This window comes from Parasteatoda tepidariorum, chromosome 2 (assembly GCF_982258835.1).
Source record: "Parasteatoda tepidariorum strain Cologne lab strain chromosome 2, Ptep-v5.0, whole genome shotgun sequence".
In the NCBI taxonomy this organism is placed as follows: Eukaryota; Metazoa; Arthropoda; class Arachnida; order Araneae; family Theridiidae; genus Parasteatoda; species Parasteatoda tepidariorum.
In genome coordinates this window covers 51,033,749-51,047,024 of record NC_141756.1, presented here as the reverse complement: position 1 = coordinate 51,047,024, position 13,276 = coordinate 51,033,749, and the positions used below count along the sequence as shown (strand labels likewise).

At 26.8% G+C, this 13,276-nt stretch overlaps 1 protein-coding gene across 1 annotated transcript in view; it reads left to right on the top strand.

The window, feature by feature from the left end:
* The first annotated feature begins 820 nt into the window (after positions 1–820).
* Positions 821–13,276, top strand: part of LOC107440497 (LHFPL tetraspan subfamily member 6 protein) — a 50,661-nt gene continuing 38,205 nt past the window's right edge. The window contains exon 1 of the mRNA XM_016053440.4: positions 821–3,148. Within this exon, the coding sequence (XP_015908926.1) occupies positions 2,608–3,148 (541 nt within the window). The 5' untranslated portion in view covers positions 821–2,607. The remainder of the gene's footprint in view (positions 3,149–13,276) is intronic.

Below are 13,276 nucleotides of genomic sequence, written 5' to 3'. Positions count from 1 at the left end.
TTAATTGACTCTTTTCGATAATACTTGAGATTGTAAAATATAGTTTACCATATACTTCCTAGACCATATACTTGCTTAAAAATTTAAACTAATAGATATTATATAATAAAAAAAAATCTAAATGATTTTAGGAGATTGCGAAAAATTAAATTATTTTCTGTTTTTCATGTGTATATGAATTTATTTTTATTCATTTCTGAAAACTTGGGAAATATATGAATATAATAACATAACCGACTCAATATTAAGATTTTAATTTTCGATAATTTTTAAATTGTAGCAATTTTATTGTTTATGCAAATATTTGTATACCAATTCTGCAAAAGAAATTATATACTTTAAAATTAGTAAGCAATATAAATTATGTATCTGAAAATTTTTATTCCTAGCATAAAATTTAATTGTTGCTTTTAAATTACTATCATATCCATATTTTTAAAACAGAAATTAATGGAATACGAAAATTGCTTTGATATTCTTTAAAAATCAAAATTAATTATCATTACTATACTTTATTATTGACAACGGTGCATAAAAGAAAATAATCTTGAGAATTTTGACTAGTTTATTCTTGACAAAAACAACTACAAGTTTTTAATCTGTTCATTTTTTCTGAAATAACGATAAAAGGTTACCGATGTTTGATTCATTATCTTTAACAAATTGCAAAATCTCAAAATATAATTGCTTTACGCTATTACTTATCAAAACTGAAGCGCGAAATTAATTTTAATTCTAGATTGGCGCTGTTGGCGATCAGATTTAAAGTCGCCAAACCGCCGACGGATTGGATAAGAGAAGTTGACACGGGAAGCGCTTCTTCAATGGACGAGTACGAGTCGGTCGAATAGGATTAAAAAATGAAATATGTGAGATTACGGAATTTTATTCAACACGTGTTGTTCCAAACATGGAAATTTCGGGAAAACATGTTAAATTTGCTTCCATAAATACCTATGTTAACTTTCAAAAACAATTAGGATTTAAATCACGAATTGATTTTGAATAAGTTATTATAAGAAATTAAGATTATAAATTTTAAAAGTAAAATTAACACGCCAGGAAAATTTAATAAGTGTCAAGAAATATGTATATACATTTAAATGTTAATAAGTGTCAGTTTAAAATTTTTACATAAAGGATTATCATTGTGGAAAAAATTTGCAGGTATGACTTTTAACATGTTTAAATTTTGGTCTAATTAATCAGAGAAATTTAAAAAATATTTTTCAATATTTTAAATATAGTTCTTTTCTTAAAACAAACCATAAAAAATTCTTTCAGATATATTTTTTCACTATTTATTTTTAAAACTATCAAAGATCATTGATATAATTATAAAATAAAAACTTTACATTCATATCACAACTAAAATGTATTCTTTTTTTTAAATGAAATAAAAATAACAGATGGCCATATTTTAATTTAATGGACTTCATAAATATTAAATTATTATAAAGTATTGAAAATTACCATATTTATTTACATTAATTTTTTTGATATCTTAGATATATGGTAGTTCATCTAGTTCATCTTTCATTTCTTATAAATATATAGTGTTAAACATTTTAAGCTTTCAAAACTTATGAAGATTTACATTCGCGTAGAAACAATCACTTAAATAAGTTTATCTTTTGGAGACACTAATTGTTTATTAAGCTTAACTCACTTAAAAGTTCGCGAGACCTATTATCACCTGCACTAAAAATGTAATTAGAGAATTATAGAGACAAAAATTTTTACCCGATTGAATGAAGGCAAAATCTAATCTTCTCTTGAAAACTCATTAATGAAAGATCGTTAGCGAAGGTTTGTTAGATTCTGCAGAAATTCTAATGCCTCATAATTGCTCATTAACGCCTAGACCGACTTATTTCGTTTTAATGACAACTCGGCGCGCCACTAATCCTGTTTCATTGTGGCCCGCAATTATCCAAAATTAGCAATCTCAAAGTGAAATTGTTTTCTTACGAGATTGAGCTGCTTCGTTAATAGGGGATTAAGCGTTGTTCTACGAAACTTTTTCCCCAGTTTCAGAAGATAATTGATTGGGTATTTGTTTTAGGTTGAATTTATTTTTTAATTAGTTTTAAATCTTTTTCTAAGAAGCTCGCTTCCGATTAATGCATGCAAACTGTTCTTATTAAGTAAAACTGCGTAAAATTTTTATTAATCTAACTGTGTATATTGTTTAAAATTTATAAAAGGAATCCTTAAAGGATAAAGAAGATTATAACATAGCAAAAAAAAGAAGAAGAAATAAAAAAAGATTATAAAACAAAAAAAAATTAAGACTTTGAAGAGTTTAGCTTAAGTTTTATTTCTTATTGATTTGAACCGAAAACGAACTAACTACCTGAAATAAAATTATTTTATTTTATTTTAACTTAGTAGGTAAAGGTATTTGTATCAGATTTAGACTACCAGAAACATAGAATCTTTAAAGTCATTTATCTACCAAAAACAAATAATAAATAAAAAAAAATTTAATATCAATGATAGCTTAAAACTGATATTTAGAGGTTATGTCTGTTGACAATCATCAGGACTTGCAAGTTTGTTGTAAATATTTTCCCCACTCATAATAAGAACAATTAGTTTCTAAACATGTATAGAGAAATTCTAGAATATTTCCAACTAGAACAAACTCATACTCGTTCTAGTGACTACGTTCTTCTTCGACAACCACTCTGGTATTCCTTTTCGAAGGAAATTGTCGAACATAAACACTATGTCAACGCCGAACGTTGGGAGACATCTTGGACTGTGGTCGTAATGTGGACACTCTTATCTCTTCTAGTCACTTTCACTTGCACAACAGGATTTGTCGAAACAGAGTGGTTCGTACGAGAGAACAGCACTTCCAATGAACAGACTATACTGTCCTACGACCGATCTTCTCTTGTATACACACTGAGTATGTTCAATGTCTGCTACAGAGACAAAATGCAGGCAAGTTTTCATTGTCATCGATTCGAGATCACCAGATTTCCATCTACAGCATGGCAAGGAACGTGTCTTTTATACGGCATGGGCTGTGTGCTGCAAGGCTTTGGAACTATTTTGTTGATTATTTGTCTTGTGAATAAAAGTGGCGCGATTAGAAGAGCTGGTGCACTCTTGTCTTCATATGCACATGTTGCTGCTGGTAAGTATGGCGTCTTGATATTTTTTTATCCCTTAAAAATTATCAGCCTTTTAAAAGTAGCGCGAAAATAACTTTTGGGGATGACACAAAGAGTTTTTTTTTCGACTGCCATTTATATAATTTAATTTAGACCGTACAACAATGCATTTTGATGTGTACCATAGTCAGTGAGATATTGTGGAACAATAGAAAGTTTCAATTTTTATGCTTTTACATTCTTAGTTATAAGAAAAACTGTGTTATTGCCTTTTTTAAAATAAGCTATTGTGAATAAAGAATACGTCTTTTCTAATTTTAAGGGATGCATATAAATAAATTTAAAAATTTATATACTTTAAATTACTACTATTTATTATTTACGAAAGAAATCCCCCATTTCTTTTTCCTATTTTGCATTGACAACAACGAATTGAAATATCAAGCGTATGAGCTATCACATTCATGAAAGCGTGCAAACGTACTTGTTTATAAATTTCAGAATGAAGTTTTTTTCTCACGTGGACAACGAAAGCATGAAACAAACTGAGCAATAGGTTAGGAAGAATTGAAAGGTTGAAAGTGATCTAACAAATGGTATCAACTAACAAAGTGACCTTAACATGTTTAATTATGCTAATGCTGACTAAGTAATTATTATTTTATTAATTGTTGTTGTTGTTCATTGAAAAATTAGTATTTGTCGTGCTGTTTTATTCCTTAAAAGCATAATAATGCTACATGCCATTTATTTCAATTTAAGTTTTTTATTTTAATAACTTATGATTGACTAAAAAGGATTTTTTTGAGAAAAATTAAATTAAAAGATAATTGATTTAAATTCTTAAGAATTAACGCTAGAGCGCATTTTAAATAAGTTTTACTAAGTAGCGAGCAAAGCGAGCATGGTTTGCAGGTCAAAATCATGGTTGTGACCTTATATGGTTACATATCAAACCATATAAAATAGGATAGCTATCCTCCGGGCAGATTGAGGAATGTCAGCAAACATTGCGAGCAGCTTATTAGTATGTAAATAAATCATGTAATTATTATTTGGAAATTATGTATAAACCAACGGAAATCCGCGAATTTTAGAATAAAAAATAGTATTTCTGTAGTTTAAAGACATTAGATAGAAAAATTATGTATTATTAGAACTATTGAGAGAAACGTGTACTTAGTGTCTCCTTCAGTGCCTCGCCTAACCTCACTTATTGAAATACATTTTTGTAAATTTTTAACAATTTCATATAGTATTTCCATTACATTTACTGAGTAGTTTGTTACTTTTGCATGTTTAAAACAGGATATTTTATGTCAATAAGTTGCAAAATGCGAACCATTAGTGAAAGTTAAGAAATTATCCAATTCTTGAAAGTGTTCTTTTAATTTTTGATAGTCAACTGATAATTAACTCAAAAAATTTTGAAAACATTTGCTTAGTTAAGAAAAATCTTTCTGAATCGAGATCTGATCTTCTGAATTGAGATTCCGAGACCCAAAAATTTTTAATTTTTATTTTTTTATGCACCAAAATAAAATGAAAAAAACTATTAAATTATTTTTTAGCATTATTTTCTGAGACATTAAAACAGATAATGTTCTTTCATTTTTTGTTTAAAATTTTCTCATATAAATGCTGAAGTGTTGATTGGTTTAGTCATCCTGCTTTTTTTTAAATAAAAATTCAGAAACAATATTTAAAAAATTGAAATAGATTTGCTCAATTTTCTATTTAAAATAGAATTTCTTTAATTTGACGAAAATTAAATATTTAAAAAAGTCTTTTAGCTTTTAAAAATTAAAAATACTTTTTTAAATAATTTATTGCATTTAGTATTTTATTATATACATTTTTAACATAAAAGTGTCTAGAATATATATTAAAAAAATAATTTCAAGATTTAAATGGCTTGAAAAGAAATGCATTTTTTGTATTTGAAATTTTATCATTTTTTATCTATGCAAACATATATTCAATAGCACTTATAAGGATATAAAACTTGAAAGCTATTCAAGTAATATTTTTTATAAACCTTATTCTACTGAGAAAGAATTATATCAAAAGGAACATTTTAATCAGATGTAAATAAAGCCGTACTTTAAAAAATAAGTTTTTTTCGAATAAGCCGTTTTTTTCGAATTCTTTTTGAAACTTAGTAAATTAGATGCTTAGTAAATGCATAACTGACCAACAAATATTAATTTCCTTAAAAGAAAATCATTTTAAAAGTTTAACTTTTCAGTCAAATAAAAAAGTTTTAAGTGCAATAAAATATTTAAGATAACTAATTTCAAATTTTAATTTTATATTTAAACAAAGAAAGCCACTTTAAAAGGAATTATATGATTTTTGTTACGACATTTAATGAAATGTGTATTATTAAGTTAGTTTCGAGAGCACATTTATTTTTAAATAGAAATTAGTCTTAGCAAAACGTTCACTTTTCTAATTGAACGAAATTATCTTGAAAGGCAGGATTTATCAATTAAATAATTACAGACTACTACTGCAATCAAAACAACAACAAGCGCATATACAATGAAAACTTCATTAATAGTTAATATAGTGTGAGTTTTTAATCAAATTGAATGAAAATAAAAATAAAATCAATTTCGGGAATACAAAGAATGTTGCTTTGCGAAATACATACTTAAAATTTGAGTAAATCTAATTTTTTCCGTATGTACATAAATACCGAAAACACTTCTTATTTTTCATTTATACAAAGAAGATACATATTGATCATGCGATTGTAAAACTGACATTGTGCAACATAAAATAAGGCAATAACAATTACATATAAATATCATATATTTATTATTAGAAATAAAACCAAAATGATTTAAAGAAGTAATATTTTTGAAGTTGAAAGAGTTATACGATGAAAAAAATATAATCAAATATTATAATTGCCATACAAAAATTCTTATTGCTTACAAACTCTTAATTCTATAGACTTAATTTTGATTTTATTGACTTAGCGTAATACAGTATATATGATGAAAAATGCATCGCATGTTGCCTGACGGGGGAATAAGTTTAAATCTAAATTGCATTTTGCTTACATGAAACCTTTTTTATACTAATAAATTCTAAATTAAGATTTTGATTAAATTCTACTCAGTGTAAGAAAATATATGGGAATCAATACGTCACTTGCTTAGGTAGCTATGTCATACAAGTAATTTAGTATTGGTACAGATTTGTACTCTTAATACTTTTAAGCTTTTTAACATTCAAACTTTTTAATACTCAAAACTTTTAACGTTCAAACTTTTTAACATTCAAACTTACAATCCTATTTACTTTGTTTCGGGTTTTTTTCTCTAATTCAGTGCAAAAAAAATACAAACGAAGCACTGCCTCATTAGTTTGATAGCACTGTCAGAAATTTAAGATATCATTTTATACAAGCTATTAGGTAATTAGATATAAGTTTATGACTGTACTTTTACCAAAATATCTAAATTATTTGTTTTAACAACTTGAAATTAGTTTCAATTGATTCGTAAAAAGAGCATCGGAAACAATCCCTCATTTGTCTAGATCGCAATAATGAAGCCTATATCTCTATTAGCTCTTCTCATCTCTCAAGTTTCCCTTAGAGAATGAATATAAAGGATTTAATTAGAAATATTATAAATGCAGTATTTTCAAAATAATTTTTTTAATCTAAATTATATATGCTTTGTTACATATTTAAAACTTAATCATTAAAAAAGTATGCGGGATATCATAATATATTAATAAAAAATTATTTTGAACTGTTTTCTGGGTCTTAAAATAACCCAACCTAAAACCTCGGGTGAATTACAAAGCTATATTTGACTATGTTAGTAGAAATTTTTTTAAAAATGTACATTTTATTGTGGAGTAAAAAAGCGTTCATGATATTGTTGAGGGAATTAATGAAACCATATGACTATAATGTCTTATATTTTTATTCTATACTCTGCTCAATCCTAACGAAACTGTATTTTCCAATTCAAAAATTAACAATCAGAAAACCAATGATATATATTTTTCATAATTTTCCAACCAAATAAGTAATCGCATGGTGTTTAAACAAATAATTTGCATACTATGTCAAAAAGTATCAGCACCATTTTCATGTTATTTTTAACGCATGTATGTAGTCAAAACTAACCGCTGCATAGATCAAAATGAATAATACGAGACACTTAAAAAAGAAAGAAATGTAAATTATTTTTTGTCATTATTAATTATTTTATTATCTTTGTTAATAAATATTATTTAAAATAATGGTAGTATAATAAAGTAATTATGCTATTTATTCTATATATCGTTAACAAAGTGCACTATTTATTCTATATATCGCTAACAAAGTGAACTATTTATTCTATGTATCGTTAACAAACTGCACTATTCTATGTATCGCTAACAAGTGCACTATTTATTTTATATGTCGTTATCATACACTTTTTACGCCTGTGTCAAAGCCAATTACAATAACTAAGACTTTTTTTAAATGAAAAAAAGTTATATTATGGGTTTAAAAAAAATCAATAATACCAAGGGGGTATGCAATTTTTAAACTTATATAATTATTAAGCAACTGGTATGTATTTTTCTAAATTTTATTATTCTGACAAGATTAGAATGAATAATGAATATAATGGTTTTTAATTCATAGTTCCTAAAATACGTGATAATGTTAATTTTTATAATCATAAGGAGAGTTAAATGTAAAATAATGGTAAATAGAAACACTTAATGGTAATCGAAAATACATACACTTTATTCACTTTTAATTTTACTAAAACTGTTAGGAAAGAAAGTGGTTTTGAATACCACCCTTCTAATAACATATATTACTCCTAATCCAGATTATATCTGAAATTGCGATACCGACTTAATTGAAAATTTGTAAACCAACCATAATAAGTTTTAAAATTATCAAGATTGGACAAAGGATCTAATTAAGTTTACAGGAAACTTCAAAGAGTTTAAAGGCAACACAGCTTAAATAAAATCTAAAGTTTCATATCGATGAATCTATTGATAACTAATCACCATTTAATATCTTTTCGTTATTTAAAGTGAAGTTTATTGACTGAAATTGATGCAACGCGTGCTACAAGATTCACCTTTTAGAAAATTCTGTATTTTTTTAAAATTCTTAAAATGCATCAATCTTAAAATGCATCACAAAATTATTGTAATGATCTAATAAACTTTATTAATAAACTAACTTGAGTAATTAAATTGTTAATAATTTATTGATTTCTATAGCTAAATGTAAAATGTATGCAATGAGAAAAAAACGTGTGGTAAAAACTATCAGAATATGGTAAAATTAACCGTTTTTCTGACTCTATGGGAACACCAAAGAGCTCGGTAATTTTTGCCAAAGAGCTTTGGTAATGATTTTTGTAAAATTAATTTTATAATGTGCGATAAAATTTGGTAAATGTGGTAAAATTTGGTAATTTTATCGTGGTACTCTGCTTAACTGGTACCATATGAAAGGAAAATTTACCAAATGAATGATTTAAATACATTTTATATATATTTTGGTTTTATTTCTTAAAATCATTTTTTTTACAATAAGTTTCATTACCATTTTCCCAGAATTTTTTTCTTCGTGTTTAAAAACTTATTGAAAAATATTTGCTTCTCATTAAAGAAATTACTGTTTTTACTGTTTTTAAAATGTTTACTGTTTTTACTGTTTTTAAAATGTATTCTAATAATCAAATATACTACTATTTCTGTTTCCTGTAGTACTGATAAAAAAACATTAAGAACATGGTAGGAGAATATGATTGGTCAAACTTTCTTGTGTTCTTTTAATTGTGAGCAAAAATACCTTTTTGAAAAATGATAATTTTAAAAGAAAAACTTTCTTGTGAAGAAATAATAAATAAATATATAATATAATAATAAACATAAATATAATGATAAATATAATTATAAATATAAATATGATAATAAATATAATATTTATTATTATTTATAAATATAATAATAAAGATACTTTAAAAAAAAAATTTTTAGATGGACTAAAAATGAGAAAACAATTTTGCTCTTACTTGTGTAACTTGAAACGAAAAGCATCGAGCGCATCATTTTCAAGAAATGTAGGATAAGGAGGATTTTGGATGCTGATAAAAATTTATTATAAAAGTGACGCACCCAACGTTTTTTGTTTTAGGTTTGGCAAAAGTAAGTGTATTATTTGAAAAGAACGTATTTTTTTCTTTCTGGGTTTATTTAAAAAATGCAGTTTTCTTTAAAAAAAATTTATTTCGCATTTTCTTTCTTGTTAAATTCTGAGTCCATTCGTTTGTTTACTTTAGAAAATGGTCAATAATTCATTTAGCCATATATTCCATTTGACACTTTAAAACATATTTGCATGATTTTGTGTGAGGGCTATGAAAGGATGCGATTTAAATTCATACTGTCATTCAGTTCAAATGTGAACAACACACTAGCTGATCGAACAGTGATCAAAATAGTGATTGCACATCGGCAATAAAAAGACAGTAAACTCTATTTTCAAAAATATAGTTGGCAATAATCGTATTTTGGGATCAGGCACAGAGCTTCAGCTGAAATTTGAGCTCTATAAAAAGTTGAAAAGTTAGTTTCAGAATAACATAACGATAAATTACGTTTGCAGAGACTGTAAGTGATTGGAATGTGAATTTTTATCTACTTCTGATTTCTAATCAATATTTGAGTGCTCCAGCTAGTCAGAAAAAGGTAGAAATTTCTACTGAAAAATTACACTCTCAGTGATATTAAACCAAATTAATAAAAATATGCAGTAAAAAGCAGCGGAAATTTAGTGGCATTTAATATTTCATTATTCCTACACATTCAATATTATTTAAGAGCTACTTGATAACATGGACAACAAGTGCGTCCAAATGCGTTAACTATGAGATTTAACAAATGCGTTAAAATTTTAAGTGCGTTTTATAATTAAATGCCATTACAATAATAATTCAAAATACGAATGAAGAAGAACGGACATTTAAAAAGAAAAAAATCAGTGAAATTTCATTAAGAAAACGCTTTTAACAATTGCATTCTAAATATATTTTAGCTCTAAATAAAAAAACAATGTTGAAGACTTTGGTTGAGTGAGGATTTTTTTTCCAAGTCCTGAGAAAATCTTCGTCTGTAATCTTCAGAGATGTTCTTAGCAAGGCCCAGGAGAGAACCGGTCAAGCAGATGGACATTCCCACAAAGATGGTTATTTCTTTAGATTAATAGAAAAAGAAATAAGACAATACATTAGATGAAAGATTCTTATTAGACCAGATCGAAATGGTAGTTTCACTCATCTGTGATTCTGATATGGATAGATTGTATTGGAAATGAAGATGGTTTCTTTCAGAGCTACGGTTATTATTATGGTACCCGAAAAATTCAATCATAATTGTCAATATATTTTATCGAGATCAAATAATTTGAAATTTTATGTCAAAAAGCAATAGCAAGGAGACTTATTTAGTTGTTTATTGTAAAAAAATCCTCTTAACTAGCTTTAAATGAATTTTTTCATGGTTTCTTTTAGGTTAACACTTTTTCGGAATCTTTCATAACTACTTACCTTTTTAAGAAACAACAATTTTAATTATTTAAAACTCTTGCGCCTGTACTTTATGTATTCACTATGCATATGAACACCAAAAAAGGTGGCAACTACTTTGTACGAAAGTGATGTTCTTATACACCAAAAACCAAGGATAGTTCCTGGTGCTGTGAAACACCTGGAATGTTTCTTTTGCACTTCTTAAAACAAATCAAACATACGAGTAGCAGAGAGAATATTAAGGCGAATTTGAAATGGGCTTAACAGAGCAGGAGTGGGTAGAAATTACATATTATAAAATTATTTAATTCAATTTAATCAGACTTGAAAATTAAAATTTAAACAGTCGAATTACATATTTTATTTTATGTTATACACGATGAACAGTCCGCCCAATTAATACTACTAATGTTCAACTCCGTAGCCTTGTAATTTTAAACCAAATCCAGAAGACAAGAGAACTCCTGAATCAAGTATTAGGTGAGCTTTGCCTTCATGGAAGACTTTTTGGTAGAACTAACCCGCATTTGCGTTACATGGAGAGGAAAACCACGAAAACCTCCCACGGTTATCCTGACAGCAATGGGACTCTAACCCATGATCCATCTAGCACCGAGGATATTTCAGGTCAGCACTGTGGTCTGTGCAAGCCGGGTGCGGAATTCGTATCGACCAGTCACTGCTGGGATTCGAATCCGGTTCACCTCATTGGAAGGCGAACTCTCTATCCCCTGAGTCATCACGACTCCTCTGTATTACATAACTGAAAACGCACATACATATTTTTAACCGTGAAATTAAGCTTCTGCAGAGGAAAAGCTATATAGAAGACAGACGGAAACAATCGCCAACTCGTTTTCGATTGCAAACAATTACAGACGAAATCAAAACTCGCCAACATTGAAGTTTTCAGAAGTAAAAATATTGAACGAATGGTGTAGAAGCGAGTAAATGCATTTTTTGGTGTTTAGAGCACCCGTTGAATTCTATATGGAAACTCGATTTGTTGTTAATTTGAAAAACGTTTTCCTTCATATTTATTCAAACGTACATAAATTGTAAGTCTGAGTTCACTCATTTAAGATTTAAATTAGTTAAGTCCCAACTTTTGGGTCTCAATATTAAGAAAGGAAAGATTTAATAGCAAAAATCTTTTCTCTGAGCTTAAAAAGTTAAGCAAAAATGACTGGCAAGCAAAGGTCCATTTTAATTACCAATTAAATCGTTCAAATAAATGTAAAGACTGATTACAACATTTTAAAATTGATACTCATTTTCTTGATTATGTTGTCTTTTAGTTCTTCCTAAAAGTTACTAATTACTGTCATAGTTGATAATTTGGTCTATTATCCATCAAAAAAGCCACTTAGATAATTAGTATAATTGTTTTTTATTGATAACATATGTCATATGTCGAAATACTTGAAATTCTACTTATATAAAAAGTCGGATTAGCCGATAGCCGGAGGCGGTCATTGTAATATATGGGTCTTTTTCACGAAAACTGTCATTTTTCAGTTCATAAAATCCCAAAAAAGTAAAGTGAATAAAAAACTCTGAAACTTTTTATATTAATAGAAATATGTAATGGCATTATAAAGAAAGTATATATCCTATAAATTATACTTAATATTTAAATTAATTAATTAATTTCACTATTGAAAAAAGTGAGGGAATGACATTTTATTTTAATACATGTTTTTCTTTAAGTTACAGCTACCTTAAGTTTGAAAATGATAACATACTAAGTATATCTAATATTTATTATAATTTAGATTTATATAATATCTAATATTTATTATATTTAATTGGCTGGCATGATTGAACAAAAAAAAATTTAATAATATACTCATCTTGAATCATTCCCTCACTTTAGTATCATTCACTTTATACACTAGTGAGGGAATGACAAATTTAATAAAATTTAAAAATAACAGTTAGGCCTAATTAATTTCTGAAATCAATCACATACAATTATATTTATACAAGAAAGCAACATATAATTATCCACTTTCTCGATGAAGTTGTATTTCATTTTACTCTAAAAAACGACATGAGGGAATGACAAATGTAAAACATTTTACCTGGTTTGATTCATTCAAATTTATTCCACAGCAAAGCTTCTTTAAGTTAACGATGGAAACATACTGCAATTTTGTTCTATGATGCCAGTTGTTAACTGCTAAAGTTTTTATTAAAATATTTTGATTCTAAGAAGATTGCAAGTGATAAGAACATTGTTGTGAGGGAATGATGCGAAACACTAGGGACAAAGTTTAAAATAGTGCTGTGTTAATATTTTTATCAGAAATTAAATTTAAAATTGATTTTCTGAATTCTATATTTCAATATTCTGAAATAAAAAACACGAATTTATAATTTTTTTTTTTTAAATTTCAGAAACAATTTTTTCTTTTTTTAAATCAACAGTGGGTACAAGTGAGGGAATGACATATTGGTATATTTTAATTACCTAAAATAAATAAAACATGAAAATTGATAATTTTATTTTATTAACAAACATTAAATGTACTGGGGACATGAAAATGACTGTTTTTGTGAGAATGACCCATATAA